At 42.1% G+C, this 25,745-nt stretch overlaps 1 protein-coding gene across 1 annotated transcript in view; it reads left to right on the top strand.

Annotated features, from left to right (window-relative positions):
• Nucleotides 1-25,745, top strand: part of cps1 (carbamoyl-phosphate synthase 1, mitochondrial) — a 170,002-nt gene that overhangs the window by 5,584 nt on the left and 138,673 nt on the right. Inside the window, exons 2-9 of the mRNA XM_061879865.1 lie at nucleotides 1,151-1,260; nucleotides 1,347-1,491; nucleotides 12,408-12,497; nucleotides 12,567-12,623; nucleotides 12,693-12,785; nucleotides 15,741-15,830; nucleotides 16,036-16,164; nucleotides 25,497-25,603. Coding sequence (XP_061735849.1) covers nucleotides 1,151-1,260; nucleotides 1,347-1,491; nucleotides 12,408-12,497; nucleotides 12,567-12,623; nucleotides 12,693-12,785; nucleotides 15,741-15,830; nucleotides 16,036-16,164; nucleotides 25,497-25,603 — 821 coding nt within the window. The remainder of the gene's footprint in view (nucleotides 1-1,150; nucleotides 1,261-1,346; nucleotides 1,492-12,407; nucleotides 12,498-12,566; nucleotides 12,624-12,692; nucleotides 12,786-15,740; nucleotides 15,831-16,035; nucleotides 16,165-25,496; nucleotides 25,604-25,745) is intronic.

The following is a 25,745-nucleotide window of genomic DNA, read 5'->3' as shown; positions in this document are numbered from 1 at the left end:
CTGACATTGCACTGTTTCCCTTCCTGATGCGGTGGATGGTGGTCCAGAATTTCTTCGAAGCCATCCGCAAGTCGTTTTCCATGGCTTCTCGTGACCGCCGAAGCTGCACACCGCTTCGCTTGGCATGTCGGTACCGGTCTACTGCCTCCGGAGTCCTATGAGCTATAAGAACCAGATAGGACTCTTTCTTCAGTTTGACGGCATCCCTCATCTCTGGTATCCACCGGCGGGTTCTAGGATTACCGCCACGATAGGAACCAACCACCTTGCGGCCACAGCTCCAATTTCCTGCCTCGACAATAGAGGTACGGAAAATCGTCCACTCGGGCTCAATGTCCAGCGCCTCCTTTGTGACATGTTCAAAGTTCTTTCAGAGGCGGGAATTGAAACTCTGACAGGACACTCTGCTAGGCGTTCCCAGCAGACCTTCAAAATGCGTTTGTGCCTGCCAGGTTTGGTTGTGGTTTACCGATTACCACCTTTTAACTATGTAGAAAGCTCTGTCCCTCTCTTCACCCGAGTGTCCAAAACATGAGACCGCAAATCCGATGACACAACTACAAAGTCGATCATGGAGCTGCGGCCTAGGGTTTCCTGGTGCCAAGTGCACATATGGACACCCTTATGTTTGAACATGGTGTTTTTTATGGACAATCTGTGACGAGCACAAAAGTCCAATAACAAAACACCACTCAGGTTCAGATCCGGGCGGCCATTCTTTCCAATCACGCCTCTCCAGGTTTCACTGTCGTTGCCGATATGTGCGTTTTAAGTCCCTCAGTAGAATGAGGGAATCACCCGGGGGAGCACTCTCCAGTACTCCCTCGAGTGAATCCAAAAAGGGTGGGAACTCTGAGCTGCCGTTTGGCGCGTAAGCGCACAGTCACGACCTGTCCCCCCTCGTTTAACACACAAGGAATTTGGCTTGGTAGACAGTGCTCTCGTTATTCAAATAAGATTAACGATGAACTAAAAACAAACAAATACTTACATAACTCGTCTGTGCAGTGGTCAATAGAGCAAAAAGGACAATGACGTGAAGATGAGTTGGTACGTTCACATTGACTGATCACAGGTCTGACCGCCCCCGCTGATACCACTATCTATCTGTAACCCTTGGTGATACGGACTCGTTTCTAATAATCTCCAGGCCCAGACGGCCCACTTGATCTTGGAAGATGGCACCAAGATGAAGGGGTTTTCCTTTGGTGACCATACTTCTGTCGCTGGAGAACTGGTCTTCAATACCGGCCTGGTCGGGTAGGTCAGCCCTCCGGGTGTCGAGCAATAAGTTGTTCTGCTTCACCACGATGCAACCTTCCAATGGTCTCGTCCTCCGTCTCTAGATATCCCGAGGCCTTGACAGACCCCAGCTACAGGGGTCAGATCCTGACGTTGACCTACCCTATTGTTGGAAACTACGGGGTACCGAACACGCAGGAGCTGGATGAACTTGGTCTTAGGAAACATGTGGAGTCGGATCGGATCCAGGTATGTCTCGTGTTAAATATTCACCTTGTTGTTACTCTTTTTGAAACCTCTGGAAAAGAACTGCAATGTTTTGATGCTATTTCTTTCCTACCGTTGAATCAACTTGTAATTAACATTTTTATCAGTCTTTTAAGTGTTAACGGTAACTTTAAAATAAATATAGTAGAACCTCAATTTAGGAACTTACCATATTTTCCGAACTATAGAGCACACTGGTATATAAGCCACACCCATTACATTTTAAAAGGAAACATTTTTTCCATATACAAGCCACACCGGACTATAAGCCGCAGACTTATATGGTCTTTCATTAATATCTCGATATTTTTAGGCCATGTCACGATGCACGATATATATCTCCATATTTTGCCTTAGCCTTGAAGGAACACTTGATGCATATAATCACAGCAGTATGATGATTCTATGTATCTACATTAAAACATTCTTATTCATACTGTATTAATATATGCTACTTTTAAACTTTCACGCAGAGAGGGAAATCGTAACTAAGTCAATTTAGCAAAAGTGTATTTATTAGCTAGATAGATAGATAGTACTTTATTGATTCCTTCAGGAAAGTGCCTTCAGGAAAATTACAATTCCAGCAGCAGTGTACAGAGTTGAGATCAATTTAAAAAAAAGTAAATAATGGGAGTTTAGATGGAAACAAAATAGAGAAATATTACAATAAGAATAAAAGCAACAATGGGAATAAAAATATAACAGTAAAATAAGAATATAACAAGACAAAGTAGGCAGTAGTGACCATGTTATGAAAACGTATTGCTCTGTTATTGTTTTGCATTCCCCGTCATCCTAGTACCCCCCGCCTCCCACCCCAGAGAGGAGTTGTACAGTCTAATGGCGTGTGGGACAAAGGAGTTTTTGAGTCTATTAGTCCTGCACTTGAGATGAAGCAGTCTAGCACTGAACAGGCTCCTCTGGCTACTGATAACGCCATGCAGAGGGTGACTGGCAGGATGCTCACTAGTTTGTCAACAGTCCTCTTCTCTGCCACCGTCACCAGTGAGTCCAGTTTCATTCCCATTGTAGAACCCGCCCGCCTGATCAGTTTCTCAAGTCTGGAGCTGTCCTTCTTAGATTATTATTATTAAACAGTTATTAAGCAGTGACACAAACATTCATGTCATTTCCAAAACAGTGCAAGATTGTCACATTTTAAAAAGAGCCATTAGTACACGATGTCACTAAGATGACATATCAAAACAACACTAAATTAAAGTGTAATTTTTGTACAGAACGCCACTACAATATTTAAAAACAAAGTGCACTTTTGTGCATGATTTCACACAAGATATTTCAATAAGTCCATCCATTTTCTACCGCTTATTCCCTTTTGGGGTCGCGGGGGGCGCTGGCGCCTATCTCAGCTACAATCGGGCGGAAGGCGGGGTACACCCTGTACAAATAGGAACTCAAATAGTGTATGTCCTTCGTTCTGCGGTAGGTTCAAGTTTCAAGCACTCTTCATTCTCTAGCGGGTGACTTTTCAAATGATGCTGCATAAGTAGAGCTGCTACTTTTTGTACGCTTTTGCCACATATAAATGAGCTGCATATCAAATAGTATATGTCCTTCGCTATGTGGTAGGTTCCTGCGGACGTTATCTCCTGTTTACTATTTTTTTCATGCATTGTTGATTTGGAAATGGTTGCTTCGGCATTTTGTGGGTGTGGCACCAAACGGAGATGTTGACATGCACAGTTTCAAGCACTCTTCATTCTCTAGTGGGTGACTTTTCAAATGATGCTACATTAGCAGTGCTGCTACTTTTTGTAGCAACACTTTTGCCGCATAAATGTTCGACATGACAGATGTGAACAAGAGCATGTATTGTCTTTGTGTGATGATGTAAATGAGGTGTGGTTGTATTGTATATTATGTGTCCATGAAAGGGCATTTTGTGACTTTTCTTAATTTGATTACGTGATATGGTATGATTTTATCGTCATTTTATTGCATGATTTTTGTATCCCTTTTAATTTAGGTAGCCAGGGACTGCAGATGGAAATGAGCAATTTAGCTATAATCTGGTACAGAACATATCTGTCTTTGAGCGTAATGTTTCTGTGCAGTGTCCCTTTTAAATAAATAACAGACTCAACAACTCCACCGTGACGTTTTTGGTGAATTTACTGATGAATTTGTGGAACTGAAACAATACAAAAATGCCATTTTAAGTTATTAATACTAAAAAAGACACACATAAACTTTGGCTAATGTTAACGACCTTAGCTGGATTACATTAGGATAGCACGTACATGAAAACACTCCTACAGACATCAGACATGGGACGGTTTAGTAAGTATGAATAGTTTTAGTTATGTTGTAAAACTTACCAAAGTTGCTTGGGAGTGATGAAGAATCCATACCAGTAAAAACGGTATGGACGATTAGACGGAACGGCACTTCTACTTTCTGTTCAACGCTTTAAACTGACGTTCATCTGGCAGTGATTGCATAGAGCGAACTCGTCCAAATATTGGCGCCATAGCACAAACAATACCACACTATTTCAACGTCTCTGCTTGGGTTAATGAAAAACGATCAAACGCAAAACATTATGGTCGTTAGCAAAGACACATTTCTAATTATAAGCCACACGGTTCAAAGTGTAGGAAAAATGTAGCGGTTTATAGTCTGGAATTTATGGTATGTTCCAACACTTTAACCCCCGCACGTTAAGACCATTTGTGGACTGGATTGTGTTCTATAGCGCTCAGTTTTGTTGGTAAATGAGAGACAATGGGAGATTATCATCACACTTCAACATGTCTGTCATGTAAATTTTGCCTTTGTAGGCCAGCATTGTTAACTAGAAAATTCATGCGTAAATTTGGATGGGCCCTTCTACCTGTACCCTGGACTTCGGATCCGCCGTACTTTGAAGATGGTGCCGAGTCTCTGAATCCAGGAGTTCTAGGTCTAACTGAACAAAATGAGCTACACAGCCAGTCTAAAACTTTAGCATGTGTGCAAACGTCTGCATGTTTCATATCCTAAGGTATACCAACCTGCTCAGTGGCTTAGTGGTTTGAGTGTCCGCCCTGAGATCGGTAGGTTGAGTTCAAACCCCGGTCGAGTCATACATAAGACTAAAAAAATGGGACCCGTTACCTCCCAGCTTGGCACTCTGCATCATGGGTTGGAATTGGGGGTTAAATCACTAAAATGATTCCTGAGCGTGGCCACCGCTGCTGCTCATTGCTCCCCTCACTTCCCAGGGGGTGATCAAGGGGATGGGTCAAATGCAGAGAACACATTTCACCACACCTAGTGTGTGTGACAATCATTGGTACTTTAACTTATGTAGCCAAGTGTCCTGGGTTCGCATATACTGTGTACTAATCTAATAAGATAATAAACGGGAGACATTAGAGCTGGTCTGGTCCCCACCAGTTTTTTAATTTTATCTCCACATGCCTTCAACAATCCACACTCATAGACCTCTTACGTCACAGCCCTACGCCAACTCTGGAGGGACAAAACTCCTCCTTACATAATACTGTGCGGTGACTTGGGACACCCTGAACTAGGGCTGGGCGATATATCGATATACGGGATATATCGCAGGTTTGTCTCTGTGTGATATAGAAAAAGACTATCGTGATATTGGAGTATAAGTTTGCTAAGTGTACAAATTAACCTGATAGTTTTGGATGAAAGAAAACGCTCTTCTACATGTGTCTACTGGATGTTGCAATAGCAATTCTTTGTATTTCTGTAGATCAGGGGTCAGTGCCTCTCTCAGAAATCTCCCCAGTATAACATTCTCCGATTTTCACCAGGACAACAATATTGAGGGTGTGCTGTGATGGCAATGCCTTAAATGTCCTCTCGACCATGTCGTCGTGCCCCCTTTAATACTATGCTATCTGAGTGCCAGCCGGCCACATTTAGTATGCGGCTGCTGACTCAACGCGCAAGCGACTGCAAGGCATACTTGTTCAACAGCCATACAGGTTACACTGAGGGTTGTGATATAAACAACTTCAACACTCTTACTAATATGCGTCACACTGAGAACCCACACCAAACAAGAATGACGGACACATTTCGGGAGAACATCCGCACTGTAACGCAACATAAACACAACAGAACAAATACCCAAAATCCCATGCATCCCTAACTCTTCCGGGCTACATTATACACCCCCACTACCCTCCGTGTGTCATTTGAGGTGGTTGGGGGAGGCGGGGTTTTTTCATTCATTCAGAAAATATAGATAACGACAAGTAAAGATAGAATACTATTAACCGCAACATGTAGGTGTAAAAAAAAAAAACATTATGATTTGTCCGTTTTCAGAATGTGCTTCTTCTATTTTTAAACACGGAAAACAATCTGAAGGTGTCTTTATTTTAAAGTTATCGTGCCGTGATTTTACCAGTTCGGCCCACTCGGGAGTAGATTTTTCTCCATGTGGCCCTCGATCTAAAATGAGTTTGACACCCCTGGTATACGCCCTCGCCCAGCAGAGAGGTAGCTGCATGGGTACTGTTAGCTGTGATGCTAGCGAAGCCGTGCGAGTGGTAATACGAGAGAAAGAAGGTGCGAATCTGGTAACAAATGAAGGAAGACTTAACTCCCAAGAAAAACAGCAGGGGGTCCATCGTCTGGCGGTGGTTTGGCTTCAAGCGAGAATATGTCGAATAAACAACTTTAATTTGTCAAGTGTTGGCCACAAGCATTGCTACCCAAAAGTAGCATTACTGCAAATATGCAGCATCATTTGAAAAGTCTCCCACTTGAGAATGAAGAGTGCTTACTCCGCATTCAACATCTCCGTTCGGTGCCACACGCCCACACCATCAAAATGCAGAGACATACATTTCCAGATCAACACCGTATGAAAAAAATAGTCAACAGAAGGAGATAATGTCTGCAGGAACCTACCACATTTCAAAGGACATACACTATTTGATTTCCTATTATGCAACTGATTTTAATTTGACACTTATTGAAATATCTTGTGTGACATCATGCACAAAAGTGCACTTTATTTTTTTTTAAATCTATTGTAGTGGCGTTCTGTACAAAAAGTGCACTTTATTTTAGTGTTGTTTTGATATGTTATCTTAGTGACATCATGCACAAAAGTGCACTAATAGCTTGTTTAAAAATGCCTCTGACAATCTTGCACTTTCTGTTTTGGAAATGACATGAACGTTTGTGCCGCTGCCTAATAACGGTTTAATAAATACACTTTTGGTCAATTGACTTAGTTGTGATTTCCCTTTCTGCATGAAAGTTTAAAATGAGCATGTATTAATAGAATAGAATAGAATGTACTTTATTGATCCCTGGGGGGAAATTCAGCTGTATGAAGAAGAATGTTTTAATGCAGACACATAGAATCATCATACTGCTGTGATTATATGCATCAAGTGTTCATTCAGGGCTAAGGCAAAATATCCAGATATATATCGTGTATCGCGATATGGCCCGAAAATATTGAGATATTAAAAGGCCATATCGCCCAGTTCTACCCTGTACTATTTGATACACTTATATGACTCAAAGGTGTATGGTTGCGAAAATAGAGGAAAAAGTTTAAAATGAGATGAAAAACTTAGCAGGCTTAAGTTAGCTTACCAGCATGCTATAGCTTGCATGCTAACAGTTAACGAATGTCACATACCAAGTTATATATGACCCTGGTGTAACAGTTGCAAAACAAGCTGAAGAAGTTAGCATGTTAATGTTAGCAAGCTAACATTAGCATGCTAGCAGTTAGCTTGTGTTGCATAAGTTATATGACTATGGCAGGGGTTTCAAACTCAATTTACCTGGGGGCCACTGGATGCAGAAACTGGGTGAGGCAGGGCCGCAAGAAAAGATTTCCTAAAAAAAAAAATCTAACATGCGCTTTTTAATGAATTCACCTTCTTTGAATGGCTTTCCCGCCCTAGCGACCTTCTCACTCACCATGTAGCTCGCTTTCGGTTGCTATCTTGAAGAAATCTTGATGTCTCAGTAGACTGGTTTTAAAATTTGTAACCCAAATATGCACCCTCAAGGACCCTGCCGAATGTATTTTGCATACTCCTCAGCATGTCTTGTTGTATAATGACGTTTCAAATTGTATTCCTTGTTCACCGCAACTTTCTCTGTGCAAATATGACACTTTAGTAGCCAAATAACAAAAATAGTCTGTCTGGAGCCAACGGGGTTTGGTGGTTGCAGGGGGTTGTATGTTGTAGCGTCCCGGAAGAGTTAGTGCTGCAAGGGGGATGGGTATTTGTTCTGTTGTGTTTATGTTGTGTTACGGTGCGGATGTTCTCCCGAAATGTGTTTGTCATTCTTGTTTGGTGTGGGTTGACAGTAAGACGCTTATTTGTAACAGTTGGTTGTTTATACGGCCACCCTCAGTTGGAATCTGTATGGTTGTTGACCAAGTATGCAGGGCATTCGCTTGTGTCCACAGAAGCCAAATACAACATGTGACTGAGCTGGCACGCTGTTAGTACAGGTTGTAGAGGACGCTAGAGGCAGTGCCATCACGGCAGGGACTAATTCAGGAGTGTCCCGGAAAAATCGGGAGGGTTGGCAAGTATGACACTGTCAAGTGCCATTAATATAAAACTCGCGGGCCGCACTAACATTAAATTTTCATATTAAGGTGCGGGCCGCAAAATTACGTCTCACAGGCCAATTGCGGGCCGCGTGTTTGTGACCCCTGCTCTAAGGCGTACGGCTGGGGAATTGGGGTAAAATTAGCTTAAAGGCCTACTGAAATTAGATTTTCTTATTTAAACGGGGATAGCAGGTCCATTCTTTCTGTCATACTTGATCATTTTGAGATATTGCCATATTTTTGCTGCAAGTATTTAGTAGAGAACATCGACGATAAAGTTCGCAAGTTTTGGTCGCTAATAAAAAAGCCTCGCCTGTACCGGAAGTCGCAGACGATGACGTCACCCGTGTGAGGGATCCTCACATTGTTTATACTGGGAGCCTCCAACAAAAAGTGCTATTCGGACCGAGAAAACGACAATTTCCCCATAATTTGAGCTAGGATGAAAGATTCGTGGCTGAGGATATTGATAGCGAAGAACTGGAAAAAAGTAAAAAAAAAAAAAAAAAGGCGATTAAAATTGTGAGCGATTCAGATATTAGACACACTTACTAGGATAATTCTGGAAGATACCTTATCTGCTTATTGTTTTAATAGTGTTTTAGTGAGAATTTAAAGATTGTAAAGACATACTTTGAGGTCGGATGGCTGCGGTGAACACGCAGTGTCTCAGAGAGAAACCGAGGAGCCAAGCTCACAGCTGCCTTTTAAACAACTGCTGCAGGATGACGAATAATCCATTGATGTCTCCGGTAAGATTTATATCACAATTTCCCCATCGAAAAACATGCTGGTTGAGGTAGAGAAAACATATTCGCTTGACCGCTCCGCTTCACAACAAACAAACAAACACCGGCTGTGTCTCGGTGCTAAACACAGCTGCAATCCACCGCTTTCCACCAACCGCATTCTTCTTTATAGTCTCCATTATTAAATGAACAATTGCAAAAGATTCAGCAACACAGATGTCCAAAATACTGTGTAATTATGCCATGAACAGAGACTACTTTTAGACGTGTTTGGTGCAGCGCTAATATTTCCTTACAGTCCGTGACGTCACGCTTACGCTTCATCATTCCGCAACGTTTTCAACAAGAAACTCGCGGGAAATTTAAAATTGCAATTTAGTGAACTAAAAAGGCCGTATTGGCATGTGTTGCAATGTTAATATTTCATCTCTGATATATAAACTATCAGACTGTGTGGTCTGTAGTAGTGGGTTTCAGTAGGCCTTTAAAGAGTTAGCACTTTATTATTCGCATGCTAACAGTATGTCACATACCAGCTTAAATGACTGTAGGGTAAAAGGTTGCACAATTAGTATAAAAAGCTTGCACTTTAATAAACACACATTCCAAATGTCTGTACCCCAGATAAAGGTTAAATAGACAAACAAATATATACTACATTACCCAGAAGGCAAAGCGGTGTAGGCAGGAAGAGGAAGTAGGTCTCAATCAATCAATCAATGTTTACTTATATAGCCCTAAATCACTAGTGTCTCAAAGGGCTGCACAAACCACCACGACATCCTCGGTAGGCCCACATAAGGGCAAGGAAAACTCACACCCAGTGGGACGTCGGTGACAATGATGACTATGAGAACCTTGGAGAGGAGGAAAGCAATGGATGTCGAGCGGGTCTAACATGATACTGTGAAAGTTCAATCCACAATGGATCCAACACAGTCGCGAGAGTCCAGTCCAAAGCGGATCCAACACAGCAGCGAGAGTCCCGTTCACAGCGGAGCCAGCAGGAAACCATCCCAAACGGAGGCGGATCAGCAGCGCAGAGATGTCCCCAGCCGATACACAGGCGAGCAGTACATGGCCACCGGATCGGACCGGACCCCCTCCACAAGCGAGAGTGGGACATAGAAGAAAAAGAAAATAAACGGCAGATCAACTGGTCTAAAAAGGGAGTCTATTTAAAGGCTAGAGTATACAAATGAGTTTTAAGGTGAGACTTAAATGCTTCTACTGAGGTGGCATCTCGAACTGTTACCGGGAGGGCATTCCAGAGTACTGGAGCCCGAACGGAAAACGCTCTATAGCCCGCAGACTTTTTTTGGGCTTTGGGAATCACTAATAAGCCGGAGTCCTTTGAACGCAGATTTCTTGCCGGGACATATGGTACAATACAATCGGCAAGATAGAATGGAGCTAGACCGTGTATTATTTTATACGTAAGTAGTAAAACCTTAAAGTCACATCTTAAGTGCACAGGAAGCCAGTGCAGGTGAGCCAGTACAGGCGTAATGTGATCAAACTTTGTTGTTCTTGTCAAAAGTCTAGCAGCCGCATTTTGTACCAACTGTAATCTTTTAATGCTAGACATGGGGAGACCCGAAAATAATACGTTACAGTAGTCGAGGCGAGACGTAACAAACGCATGGATAATGATCTCAGCGTCTTTAGTGGACAGAATGGAGCGAATTTTAGCGATATTACGGAGATGAAAGAAGGCCGTTTTAGTAACGCTTTTAATGTGTGCCTCAAAGGAGAGAGTTGGGTTGAAGATAATACCCAGATTCTTTACCGTGTCGCCTTGTTTAATTGTTTGGTTGTCAAATGTTAGAGTTGTATTATTAAATAGAGTTCGGTGTCTAGCAGGACCGATAATCAGCATTTCCGTTTTTTTGGCGTTGTTTAATTTCATTAAGACACGCCTCCAGCTGACTACAATCCGGCGTGTTGGTCAGCTTTAGGGGCATGTAGAGTTGGGTGTCATCAGCATAACAGTGAAAGCTAATACCGTATTTGCGTATGATGTCACCTAGCGGCAGCATGTAGATGCTGAAGAGTGCAGGGCCAAGGACCGAGGTCTGAGCTATATAATCTGTAAACGGTTGAATTTGCATGAATTGCCACGATTGTGACATGAATATTTCATTAAAAAGGTTGCCATTTAGTGTTTAATCCATTAGTGCATGGGTGTCAAACTCTGGCCCGCCGTTTAATTTCATTTGGACCTTAAGGCGATATCAAATTAACATTACAGCTGGCCCGCCAGTAACACCACATTCACCGCTAATAAATAAATGATAAATGGGTTGTACTTGTATAGCGCTTTTCTACCTTTAAGGAACTCAAAGCGCTTTGACATTACTTCCACATTTACCCATTCACACACACATTCACACACTGATGGAGGGAGCTGCCATGCAAGGCGCCAACCAGCACCCATCAGGAGCAAGGGTGAAGTGTCTTGCTCAGGACACAACGGACGTGACGAGGTTGGTACTAGGTGGGATTTGAACCAGGGACACTCGGGTCGCGCACGGCCACTCTCCCACTTGCCAACCCTCCCGATTTTCCCGGGAGACTCCCGAAGTTTAGTGCCCTTCCCGAAAATCTCCCTGGGCAACCATTCTCCCGATTTCCACCCGGACAACAATATTGGGAGCGTGCCTTAAAGGCAGTGTCCTCTACAACATGCCCTCACGTCCTTTTTTCCTCCATATAAACAGCGTGCTGGCCAAGTCACGTAAAATATGCGGCTTTCACACACACATACTTGGTCAACAGCCATACAGGTCACACTGAGGGTGGCCATATAAACAACTTTAACATTGTTACAAATATGCGCCACACTGTGAACCCACTCCAAACAAGAATGAAAAAACGCATTTTGGGAGAACACCCGCACCGTAACACAACATAAACACAACAGAACAAATACCCAGGAACCCCTTGCAGCACTAACTCTTCCGGAATGCTACAATATACACCCCCCGCTACCACCAAACCCCGCCCACCTAATTTTTATTTTATTTTCGAATTTATTAGCCTGCGGAAAAAGTTAATGTTGATATTTACCTCAGAAGGCTGCAAATAGAAAAGAGGCATTAATTACGTTTTATTTAATATACCACTGATGTTTTTTCGTTTGTTTTTTGAAAGTTGATTTTGCACTATTACGTTATATAAGCTCTGCCTGTTCCATGGGAGGAAGCCCGAGTACCCGGAGGGAACCCACGCAGTCTCGGGGAGAACATGCAAACTCCACGCAGAAAGATCCCGAGCCCGGGATTGAACCCAGGATTACTCAGGACCTTGGTATTGTGAGGCAGATGCACTAACCCCTGGTCCACCGTGCTGCCCTATTTAAGCCTTGCTTGTTCAATATTCATTGCAAAACTTGTTTGGGTGCCTATTAAAAGGTTAATTTGTTCAACCTTGGCCCGCGGCTTTTTTCAGTTTTAAATTTTGGCCCACTCTGTATTTGAGTTTGACACCCCTGCATTAGTGCTAAATAGTCATTTTTGAATTTTAACGCTCACATTAGTGACGCTTAAATTGTGCTTCTGTGTCTGAAGGTATCTGGTCTCCTGGTTCAGGACTACAGTCAGGAGTACAGCCACTGGAACTCTGTCAAGTCCCTGGGTCAGTGGCTACAAGAGGAGAAGGTGGGTACACTGCCGAGTCTGGACTCTGAGGTTCTGCTGGTTTTCAAAGTGGACTGTACTTATTTCAAGGTTCCTGCGCTCTTTGGGATCGACACCAGGATGTTGACTAAAATCATCAGAGACAAGGTGCAAGAAATAAGATCGTCAGCTCACACTTGACTTGATGGACCACTCATGTTTGACCTTTCTCCTCAGGGCACTGTTCTGGGGAAGATTGAGTTTGACGGGCAACCTGTTGAGATGTCAGATCCCAACCGGACTAACCTGGTGGCAGATGTGTCCACAAAAGTAACACAAGTTTTTCCATAAAGGGGAACTGCACTTTTTTTGCAACGTCTTCTATCATTCGCCATTCTTATATCAGACAAGAACATGCATTTTTCTTTTTTTATGCATTCTAAATTGCAAAACATGGTAAACACGAGGTGGCTAACAATTAAGCTAATGAAAATACTCCATTAAACCCTCCAAAAAATAAAATAAAAAAGTGCCGACAATACTCTATTTACATGTCCTGACCTGAATATTAACAAGCATTAGCAATATTATTATGATCGCCAACACAGAAGAACTACTTGTCAGGTTCAAAACCCCGATGACGTCTATTAAACAGACAAGAAGTAAGGAATTAAACAGACAGAATTCATTTTAGCTCATTGAGAAACGTCTGGGCTGAACTCTCTATACAATCCACCACCACGCTCTGGCAAGAGAATTCTTACGCCACCTCTTATTTGGACTCTCCCTGATTACATAGCAACAGTTGTTTCTAAAGGGATGGGGGGGTCGTAAACCGCTATTGCCTTCGGTCACAAAACAGTTCAACAAACAGATGCCTTGAGCTAGATCAGGTTTGCTTTCTCTCTGCTTTGTAGATCTCGGGTCAGGATAAGATTTTCCTGTGGATCACAATAGATTAAAAAGAAACTCAACTCCTCCTGTCTCCTCCTATCGTACTCAATGGAGTTTTACAAGTCTTTTGCTTGGTAGGATCAAAGGCAGCTCTTGTACTCTGGCTGGGAATTCATGGAAACACAAAGTTTTGTGATAACTTACATACAGTTATTCTGACACTGCTTCTAGCGGCGCCTTGACCACAGAGAGCTAACTATTGAGCTGCTGCATCACTTCTGAGTTGGTGAAAGTTATATGTAGATTGTAAATCATGCCTCTCACGTGGATAGTAGGACATAAACCCACAAGTTGGTCAACTTGACCTGCTCAGTGTCCGCCCTGAGATTGGAAGGTCGTGAGTTCAAACCCTGGCCGAGTCATACCAAATACTATAAAAATGGGACCCGTTGCCTCGCTGCTTGGCACTCCGCATCAAGGGTTGGAATTAGGGGTTAAATCACCAAATGATTCCCAAGCCCGGCTACCGCTGCTGCTCACTGCTCCCCTCACCTCCCAGTGGGTGAACAAGGGGATTTTAACTTTGACATCTAACTTAGACCCACGGATAGCAAGAAGACAGGAAAAGTTTTTTTAACCCTTTGTGAGGATTATGATGAATTGTTGATGTAAAGGGGAAGATATAAACATCCCATTGGCCTTTATCCCGGTGAGAGCAGACATTGTATAGTAAGTGATTGTTTATTATGTCTGTATATCTTGTTCAACACATACCAATACTGCTACATGATGTTTAGCTGCATCTGTTTAGCACACAGCTTCTAAAACTTGTAGATCACCCTCCTCATATTCAAGATCAAACATGGAAGTTTCTGGATCATCATTTACCCCAAAGTAGTCTTTGTCTCCCATCAAGTCTGCCATGATTAGTAGTCTTGTTGTTGTTGAGAAAGTGAGCGTTTGGATGTGTCCGTGAAATTAATAATAAAAATATGTACATATTACATGTTGTTATGAATGTTACTAGATACTACATGTATACTTACAGCATGATCAAAATATGTAAATATCTCATTTTTTCTTACCAATGATTGTCTCACACACACACACACACACACACACTAGGTGTGGTTAAAATATTCTCTGCATTTGACCCATCACCCTTGATCACCCCCTGGGAGGTGAGGGGAGCAGTGAGCAGCAGCGGTAGCCGTGCCCGGGAATAATTTTGAGTGACATAAACCCCATTTCCTACTCTTGATGCTGAGTGCTAAGCAGGGAGGCAATGGGTCCCATTTTTATTTCTTTGAATCTGCGTTCAAAGGACTCCGGCTTATTAGTGATTCCCAAAGCCCAAAAAAAGTCTGCGGGCTGTAGAGCTTTTTCATTTCGGGCTCCAGTACTCTGGAATGCCCTCCCGGTAACAGTTCGAGATGCCACCTCAGTAGAAGCATTTAAGTCTCCCCTTAAAATTCATTTGTATACTCTAGCTTTTAAATAGACTCCCTTTTTAGACCAGTTGATCTGCCGTTTATTTTCCTTTTCTTCTATGTCCCACTCTCCTCTGTGGAGGGAGTCCGGTCCGATCCGGTGGCCATGTACTGCTCGCCTGTGTATCGGCTGGGGACATCTCTGCGCTGCTGATCCGCCTCCGCTTGGGATGGTTTCCTGCTGGCTCCGCTGTGAACGGGACTCTCGCTGCTGTGTTGGATCCGCTTAGGACTGGACTCTCGCGACTGTGTTGGATCCATTATGGATTGAACTTTCACAGTATCATGTTAGACCCGCTCGACATCCATTGCTTTCCTCCTCTCCAAGGTTCTCATAGTCATCATTGTCACCGACGTCCCACTGGGTCATTATTGTCACCGATGTCCCACTGGCTGTGAGTTTTCCTTGCCCTTATGTGGGCCTACCGAGGATGTCGTAGTGGTTTGTGCAGCCCTTTGAGACACTAGTGATTTAGGGCTATATAAGTAAACATTGATTGATTGATTGATTGATTTATTACGAGTGTTACTAGATACTACATATATACTTGCAACATGTTCAAAAAATGTAAATATTACATGTTATTATGAATGTTACTAGATACTACATATATACTGAATGTATATAAAACCTTGACGGAGGATTTTGGATGATTTTAAAGCGCCACATAGGCGAAATAGCCACACTCATTAGCGCCATTGTTACCTGACTTTTGCGAGCATTTATTTACAGTTTTGAATGCATAAAGAGAAATGTGTGTTATCGTCTTACATAAAGATTTTGAAGGCTAGGTAAGTTTGCCCAAAAAGTGCCAGTTTATTTTTAACTGCTCTAATTATTGTATTTTTTATTTTTATTTATTTTTATGAACCCATTCTTAATGTTATGGTTCTCCCACAGGGAACTCAAGTTTTCGGGAGGGGAAATCCTGTCAAAGTGGTGGCAGTTGATTGCGGAATAAAGCACAACATTATTCGCCTGCTCGTTAAGGTGAGGCTCATTCATGTAAAATAATTTTTACTATAAAAAGTTTTCGATTTGCTACATAAAATCAGACTTCTTTTTAATGGGTTAGTTATTTGTTGTTCATGTATGTCAAATGCTTAAATATGACCTTTTTAATCATTTGTGTAAGTCGGTAGCAAATACCACGAGTCTGGAATAAACGACAGATAAAATGAAGTTTATGTGCTAGCGAGGTGCAGAGGTCCACTTGGTGCCTTGGGACCAGGACTTGCTGAGTCTGAACTACGACGGTCTGTTCATCTCCAATGGACCAGGGGATCCGTCTCTCGCTCAGACGCTCATCCAGAATGTCCGCAAGGTAGGAAGAGACCCCAATTTGTTTATTTCTCTTTACGTCATTTATGGACTTCACTGTACCTTTTTAAATAAATTGTTTGTAGAAATAATTCTTCAGCCTGACATTGGTCCACCTATTTTAGGAAATGACTGTAAAAAAACCTTTCGAGGCAAAAGCTCAAATTTTGGTAGGTTTTAAGACTGCCTGGGCTTATTTTGTTGTCTGAAGTACCTTTGCGATACTGTATTGACTCGATTTGACCATTTTCAAGATTAGTTTTAATAGAAAAAACATCTTATTGTATATTTAATACTATCTTTTATTTTGTATAATTACTAGAGATGTCCGATAATGGCTTTTTTGTCCAATTCTTAATTACCGATTCCGATTTCAACAGATACTGATATTGACAGTAGTGGAATTAACACATTATTATTATGCCTAATTTTGATGTAATTTTACCATGACTTGTTTAACGTGTACCCCGACTTAAACAAGTTGAAAAACGTATTCCGGTGTTACCATTTAGTGGTCAATTGTACGGAATATGTACCGTACTGGGCAATCTACTAATACAAGTTTCAATCAATCAAAAACAAGGTCTTCCAAAATAAGAGAACAACTTGAACTCCAGTTATGGAAAAAAGTGCCAACATGTCACTGCCATTTATTATTGAAGTCACAAAGTGCATTGTTTTATTTAACATGCCTCAAAACAGCATCTTGGAATTTGAGACGGCGGGGGGTTGTAGTGTCCCGGAAGAGTTAGTGCTGCAAGGGGTTCTGGATATTTGTTCTGTTGTGCTACGGTGCGGATGTTTTCCCGAAATTTTTGTCATTTTTGTTTGGTGTGGGTTCAAGGTGTGGCGCATATTTTAGTGTTAAAGTTGTTTATACGGCCACCCTCAGTGTGACCTGTATTGCTGTTGACCAAGTATGCAGAGTATTCATTTGTGTGAGTGTAAAAACCGCAAATATTATGTGACTAGGCTGGCACACTGTTTGTATGGAGATAAAGCGTACGTGGCGACAGGTTGTAGAGGACGCTATAGGCAGTGCTTTTAAGGCACACCCCCAATACTGTTGTTCGGGTGGAAATGTGGAGAAATTAGGGAGAATGGTTACCCCGGGAGATCTTCGGGAGGGGCACTGAAATTAAGTATGCCCTACGTCCGTGTTTTACCGAATACGTACAGCTCCGTACAGCGGCGTTTTTAAAAAGTCAGTAGTTTTACTTTTTGAAACCAACACCGATAATTTCCGATATTACATTTTAAAGCATTTATCATCTCTAATGATTACCATATTTTCTGGACCATAGGGCACACTGGATTGAAAGGCGGATTGGTGATAGATAGATAGATAGATAGATAGATAGATAGTACTTTATTGATTCCTTCAGGAAAGTTCCCTCAGGAACATTTTTAATTCCAGCAGCAGTGGAGAGATGAGATCAAATTTAAAAAGTAAAGAATTGGGGTATAAATGGAAACAAAATAGAACAATATTATAATAAGATTAACAATAAAAAGCAATAATGAGAATACAAATATAACAGTAAAATAAGAATATAACAAGAGAAACAAGGCAGTGCAATACTTTTTCATAACATGGTCACTACTGTTATTGTTTTGCATCCCCTGTCATCCTAGTACCCCCCTCCCCCCCAGAGAGGAGTTGTAGAGTCTAATGGCGTGTGGGACAAAGGAGTTTTTTAGTCTATTCGTCCTGCACTTGGGATGAAGCAGTCAAGCACTGAACAGGCTTCTCTGGCTACTGATAACGGTATGCAGAGGGTGACTGGCATCATCCAGGATGCTCACTAGTTTTTCCCCAGTTCTCTTCAGTAAGTCCAGTTTTATTCCGACCCGATAAGCAAGTCAGGTTTATTTTCATACAAAAGGCGCACCGGATAATAAGGCGCATTAAAGGGGTCATATTACTATTCTTTTTTTCCAAATTGAAAACACTTCCATGTGGTCAAGATGTTGAATAGATGTTTTACAGATCATCTTCAAGCCGCTTTCTGACTGTCTGTTCGGGATGAGGCGTTTTGTGGGCGGTCTTATTTACGTAGCTCACCTTCGTCAGCGTCTTCTCCCTGTCATCTTTGTTGTAGCGGTGTAGCGTGTAAGGACGGGAGTGGAAGAATGTCAAAAGATGGAGCTAACTGCTTCAATGACGTTCAGACTTTATTTCAATCAATAACGGAGCAGCATCTTCCCATCCGTGGCTCACTAGTGCAACAACGCCGGAAATGTGTCCCATGGAAGAAACCGTCCGACCAGTACTCTATAATACCTAAAGTTCCTTGGACAAATAATGTAAACTCACTCCACCGGTATGTTTTAGTGCTTTCATGGCGAGTTTACTGACAGATATAAGTTAGAAGGAAACAGGGGAGGATGAGTGTCCCATAATAATTTTTCAGGACTTATGCAGATCCCAAATACAGATCAGCAGGTACCAGGAGGTAAGAAAATTTGCTTTTGCAATATATTGCAAAACCTAGTGGTCACAGTACTTAATAGGGGTGTGAGAAAAAATCGATTCGAATTTGAATCGCGATTCTCACGTTGTGATTCTGAATCTATTGTCATTTAAAAAAATGTTTTTTTTTAAATTATTTATTTTTTTATCAATCCAACAAAACACAGCAATACCATAACAATGCAATCCAATTCCAAAACCAAACCTGACCCAGCAACACTCAGAACTGCAATAAACTGCAATTGAGAGGAGACACAAACACGACACAGCAAACCAAAAGTAAGACAGAAAAAAGGAATATCAACAGTATCAATGTTAGTTATAATTTCAGCACAGCAGTCATTAAAAATCCCTCACTGACATTATCATTAGACATTTATAAAAAAAGAATAGTGTCACAGTGGCTTACACTTGCATCGCATCTCATAAGCTTGACAACACACTGTGTCCAATGTTTTCACAAAGATAAAATAATTCATATTTTTGGTTCGTTTAATAGTTAAAACAAATTGACATTATTGCAATCAGTTGATAAAACATTGTCCTTTACAATTATAAAAGCTTTTTACAAAAATCTATTACTCCGCTTGCATGTCAGCAGACTGGTAGATCCTGCTGAACTGCTATGTATTGAATCAATAGAGAATCCTTTTAAACAGGGAAAAAAATCGTTTTTGAATAGAGAATCGTGTTAAATTGACAAATAAAATGAATTTTGAATCGAATCGTGACCCCAAGAATCGATATCGAATCGTGGAACAATCAAATAATTGCAGCCCTAAAAAAATTGTTTATTTTTCAATATTGGGTCTCTCCTTTTTTAGGGAAGAGTCCTCCGTTTATTCTCAGGCTGTATAAATAATGGGGGGACTGAAATTGATGATTAACACAAAGGAGTACGTACAAACAATATTGATTCCAGCGCTAGACAAAGGAGGACCAAGGCGTCTAAAGTCCGACGCATTCTCCAAAAGCATGCATGCATACATATACCGTTTTTTTTAATTCATTATTAATATAATCTTGTCAACTTTTTGTCATTTCATGATGCCTTTCTCTATTTTTATCTTTTTTGATAGAGCGAATATTTAATTAGAGGGGGGGGGTTGCCCACATCTGAGGTCCTCTCCAAGGTTTCTCATAGTCAGCATTGTCACTGGCGTCCCACTGGATGTGAATTCTCCCTGCCCACTGGGTGTGAGTTTTCCTTGCCCTTTTGTGGGTTCTTCCGAGGATGTTGTAGTCGTAATGATTTGTGCAGTCCTTTGAGACATTTGTGATTTGGGGCTATACAAATAAACATTGATTGATTGTTTGAATTTTTTAAGTTATGTACATGTGGATGCTGTATCGCAGTGGTGTCAAACTCAAATAGAGTGGGCCAAAATTTAAAACTGGCCAAGGTTGAACAAATTAACCTTTTAATAGGGACCCAAACAAGTTTTGCATTGAATATTGAACAAGCAAGGCTTATATAACTTTATAGCGACATGTAAAATCGAGTTTTAATTAATAATAATAATAATAATAATAATAATAATAAAAATATCAATGGCATGTCAAATACAAGTTAAATAGAAATTGAATGCCTCTTTTCTATTTGCAGCCCTCTGAGGTAAATATCAAAATACAATTTTTCCACAGGCTAATACGTTTGAAAATAACAATAATGAATGAATCAAACATTCAAGCCTTGAAGTAGCAAGAGAAAGTGCATGAGTAAAATGTTAATTATTGCTGGGGGGGTGTATATTTTAGCGTCCCTGAAGAGTTAGTGCTGCAAGGGGTTCTGGGTATTTGTTCTGTTGTGTTACGGTGCATATTTTCTCCCGAAATGTTTATTCTTGTTTGGTTTGGGTTCACAGTGTGGTGCATATTTGTAACAGTGTTAAAGTTGTTTATACGACCACCCTCAGTGTGACCTGTATGGCTGTTGAACAAGTGTGCCTTGCATTCACTTGTGTGTGTAAAAGCCGCGTATATTATGTGACTGGGTTGGCACGCTATTTCTATGTAGGAAAAGCGGACGTGACGACAGGTTGTAGAGGACGCTAAAGGCAGTGCCAATAAGGCACGCTCCCAAAATTGTCGTGGTGGAAATCGGGAGAAATTCGGAAGAATGGTTGCCCCGGGAGATTTTCGGGAGGGGCACTGAAATTTGGGAGTCTGGGAAAATCGGGAGGGTTGGCAAGTATGAGTATTATCGGTGAATGCGGTGTTACAGCGGCAGTGCCGCTGTATAATACCGGCGGGCCAGCTCTGTTAATTTCATATTGCCTCAAGGGCCAAATGAAATTACACGGCGGGCCAAATTTGGTCCGCGGGCCGGAGTTTGACACCAATGCTGTATCGGGCCAGATCCATTAAGAGTTTGGGCAAAAATGTTGTAGAGGAATTAACGATACACAATAAAACTTTAACGAAATGTGTCAAATGTTTTTCAAAGTGTTACTTTGTGACATGAAAAAACACAATGTAAAAAAACCAAACATACTTTTTGATGTCAAAATAAAACACAAAGCAGTTTGGCTAATGAAGATGAAGTCTAATAAACAAGATGTTCTTCTCCAACGCCCCCTTGTGGTTCAGTACAACAGTAGGCCAACAACTAAGAGAACCCGTCTTTCCTCATCTCATTAACTCTCAGTAACAGCAGCTGATGGACGCTGAATTGTCAACATGAAAACATCATATAGTTTTTCTCCTTCGCTGTATACTTTTAGTATCTCAAATAGTGTCCACACCTGTCTCCATCCAAACACAGCAGTGCGCTCTTAAACACGGCGGGAAGTAAGGGGAAATGACTGCAGCGTCCTGAAAGAGTTGGTGCTGCAAGGAATTCTGGGAATGAGTTCTGTTGTGTTGCGGTGCAAATATTCCCCCAAAATGTGTTTAACTTTTGTTTAGTGTGGTCTCACTATATGGCAGAGGTTTCTGACAGTGTTGGCGTTGTTTTTACGGCCACCCTTAGTGTGGCATGTAGGTGTGTTGACTAAGGAAGATTAACGTAGTTGGACAGCCATGTAGTGTTGGGATCGGCAGTTCTTTTGACCGTACTGAATCACTAGAATCAGTTCCTTAAATTGATTCGTTCAAAAGATTCGTTCACCGAATCACTTCTGCAGCAGCAGTTCTGTGTGCAGGTCGGCGAATCATTAGTCAGTCAGTAACAGCTTCCCCAGCGGCAGATCTCGGTTTGTGTGAATCTGATAACAAATATTATTTTCTTTTTTTATTCCTTCTTCTTTTTTTGTGTCCTCTCAATGAGGTGTCCATGACATTTTAAAATGGAACTGAAAACAAAATAAATACGTTTTTTAAAGTGGTGTAAATTACATACACATTTACAAATGGTAATATTTCTACATTTTAACATTTGTCTCGACGACAACATTGAAATATATTCTTAAATGTGTTTGAAATGCAATTATTTTCTACATTACATTTATTTTAACAATTAATAGTGGACTTGACAAGATAGGAACAACGATTCTAAAATGTGTTACAAGTTTTCTTTTTCACATTACATTTTATTATTTTAACATGTAATGTTTCTAACAAAACATACATGTAATAAAAATCACTCTTTATATCACATCCAATGTGTTTTTTTTAAATTTTTTTTTTTAAACAATTATGATCACTCTAAAAGCGGTATATAATAAACACGATACGAAAAATAGAATACAAAAATGTGTGCAGGTCAGCGAATCACGAGTCAGTATGTAACAGCTTCGCCAGCGGCAGATCTCGCTGTGTGTCATTTGGCGAACGACACAAGCCATCAGCACTCAATGAATGCACAGTGACTGAACGAGATCCTCAATGTGACGTCATCCTCCGCAACACAGTCAGTTCTCTGCGTCAGTACGTTCGCGAACGTGATTCACGTGACTCATGTCGCGACAGTCAGTTCTGTGTCAGTACGTTCGCGAACGTGATTCATGAAATTCACGTTGCGACAGTCAGTTCCCTGCGTCAGTACGTTTGCGAACGTGATTCGCGTCGCAAAACAGTCAGTTCTCTGCGTCAGTATGTTCGCGAACGTTATTCATGAAATTCATGTCGCGACAGTCAGTTCCCTGCGTACGTTCGCGAACGTGATTCACGAAATTCACGTTGCGACACAGTTCCCAGCGTCAGTAAGTTCGCGAACGTGATTCACAAAATTCACGTCGCGACAGTCAGTTCCCTGCGTCAGTACGTTTGCGAACGTGATTCGCGTCGAAAAACAGTCGGTTCTCTGCGTCAGTACGTTCGCGAACGTGATTCACATGATTCACGTCGTGACACAGTCAGTTCCCTGCGTCAGTACGTTCGCGAACGTGATTCACAAAATTCACGTCGCGACACAGTTCCCTGCGTCAGTACGTTTGCGAACGTGATTCGCGTCGCAAAACAGTCAGTTCTCTGCGTCAGTACGTTCGCGAACGTGATTCACGTCGTGACAGTCAGTTCCCTGCGTCACTACGTTCGCAAACGTGATTCACGTCGCGACACAGTCAGTTCTTTGCGTCAGTACGTATACACGAACGTGAATCACGTGATTCACGTTGCGACACAGTCAGTTCTGTGTCAGTACGTTCGCGAACGTGAATCACGTGATTCACGTTGCGACACAGTCAGTTCTCTGTCAGTACGTTCGCGAACGTGATTCACGAAATTCACGTCGCGACAGTCAGTTCCCTGGTTCAGTACGTTCGTGAACGTGATTCACGAAATTCACGTCGCGACACAGTTCCCTGCGTCAGTACGTTTGCGAACGTGATTCGCGTCGCAAAACAGTCAGTTCTCTGCGTCAGTACGTTCGCGAACGTGATTCACAAAATTCACGTCGCGACAGTCAGTTCCCTGCGTCAGGACGTTCGCGAACGTGATTCACGAAATTCACGTCGCGACAGTCAGTTCCCTGGTTCAGTACGTTCGTGAACGTGATTCACGAAATTCACGTCGCGACACAGTTCCCTGCGTCAGTACGTTTGCGAACGTGATTCGCGTCGCAAAACAGTCAGTTCTCTGCGTCAGTACGTTCGCGAACGTGATTCACATGATTCACGTCGCGACACAGTCAGTTCCCTGCGTCACTACGTTCGCAAATGTGATTCACGTCGCGACACAGTCAGTTCTTTGCGTCAGTACGTATACACGAACGTGAATCACGTGATTCACGTTACGACACAGTCAGTTCTCTGCGTCAGTACATTCGCAAATGTGATTCACGTCGCGACACAGTCAGTTCTTTGCGTCAGTACGTATACACGAACGTGATTCACGTTACGACACAGTCATTTCTCTGCGTCAGTACGTTCGCGAACGTGAATCACATGATTCACGTTGCGACACAGTCAGTTCTCTGTGTCAGTACGTTCGCGAACGTGATTCACGTGATTTGCGCCAGTTCCACTCATACCGGCATGGTCGCGGCGGAGCTCAACTGAACTGAGGAAGGAACGAATCAGTTCATGAAGTGATTCGGTTCAGTATGTTCACTTAAACGATTCGTTCGTTTGAACGAATCGTTCGCGAACGACACAACACTACCGCCATGATAAATAAGCCAAACATCGCTAGTACGCATGCGCCTGACTTCGTGTTCCCAAAAATGCATTACTAAATAACGGGGTGACTGTATGAACCGTCTGGAATTTAATCGCGAGTTATCATTATGCCGTTGAACATTTTATCCCCCGTCCTTTGAACAAGTAAAAAGTGAAACCGGCGGTCACGGAAAGTTTTTGCCGCAAATGTTGGTAAATTTTGGAACTATTTAACTGGCTTCAACAAAATTGACACGATCTTTGGTTTGGGGGAACCTGCTGTCGTGACGAAGCAGTTGTTGCTGGACACATGACGGACTCTTGGGAGAAGGAGTGCCGCGTGCCTGGCGACCTTTTTCTGTCCAGGACGTGAAAATCTCCACCTATTCGGAATTATGACAACGGGACATCTGCTGATTGGAGTAAGCGTTGCTCTGGTTTGTCGACAAATTGGAAGTTGCTGGCAGTCTTCAAAGTACCCCAAAGCTTCCACAAATTATTGGAGGATGCGGGAAGAACTGTGGATTACATCGGACTGTGTACACCGCAGTTTTTGAGGACCAGTCATAGACGATGTAGAGTGAAAAGCACATTTTATTTTCACTCGCATACAAATCTTTTTAACTTGGATTGTTTCCCTGGCTTAGAGACTCTCCCGGAGATCACAGCAAGCAAAGACACAACAAACTCCCTTTTTTGTCTCTCATGGACACACACCTGTTGTTGTGAACTTTGGACTAGCGACGGCAAATACATCAAGGCCGCGGAACAGAGACACACCATGGGCTTATACACACACACATCCACAAAAAATATACGCCACACACACCCACCTGTCCCCCAATCAAATGCCCTCGACGCAAATCCCGTAGGGGTGATGAATGGATGGTCAGCACCTGAGAGCTGCGACCTACCACCTTGAACTACCTTGCTAGATATCTTGAGATGTATGTTGTAATATGTATATGTGCTTTGCTATGGAGGTTTTTTCGCACTCCGAACTGGGCCCCCTTAGGAGCCCAGTCTGGATTGTATTTTTTTACTCAACCTTCCCTAGCATTTACCTTTTTCCCCATCTTTTACGGGGCGCCTTATGGCGACCCATCAGCGTTCTTGTTCTGTAACCCTGTACACTGTTTGTCTAATCTTGAACAGGTTTGTGCTGAAAACGTTTTGTTGTACTTGTTGCAATGACAATAAAGACCTACCTATAAAGAGTGGGTTAAATTCGAGCCCTGTAAATGGGAAACAGGCTAAGATTATTTTTAACTTCTTTGAGCAAAACCAAGCGAATAACTTCTGAATTTTTCCATTTTATTTGTGTAGGTTTTGCAGAGCGATCGCCCCGAGCCGGTGTTTGGAATCTGTATGGGCAATCAGATCACTGCCCTCGCTGCTGGAGCAAAGTCTTACAAGCTACCGATGGGCAACAGGTGAGTTTAGACTTTAAACCTTCTTCCCTGACAACTTTGAGAACAGGCATTTAGCTCTGTAGTCAGCATGCTCGCCTTTTATGCATGGCGACCTGGGTTTGGGCATTGGGCGAGACAACAGAAAAAACACAGCCCAGCCGTA

This window comes from Nerophis ophidion, linkage group LG19, assembly GCF_033978795.1.
Source record: "Nerophis ophidion isolate RoL-2023_Sa linkage group LG19, RoL_Noph_v1.0, whole genome shotgun sequence".
NCBI lineage: Eukaryota > Metazoa > Chordata > Actinopteri > Syngnathiformes > Syngnathidae > Nerophis > Nerophis ophidion.
This window is presented reverse-complemented; position numbering and strand designations above follow the sequence as displayed.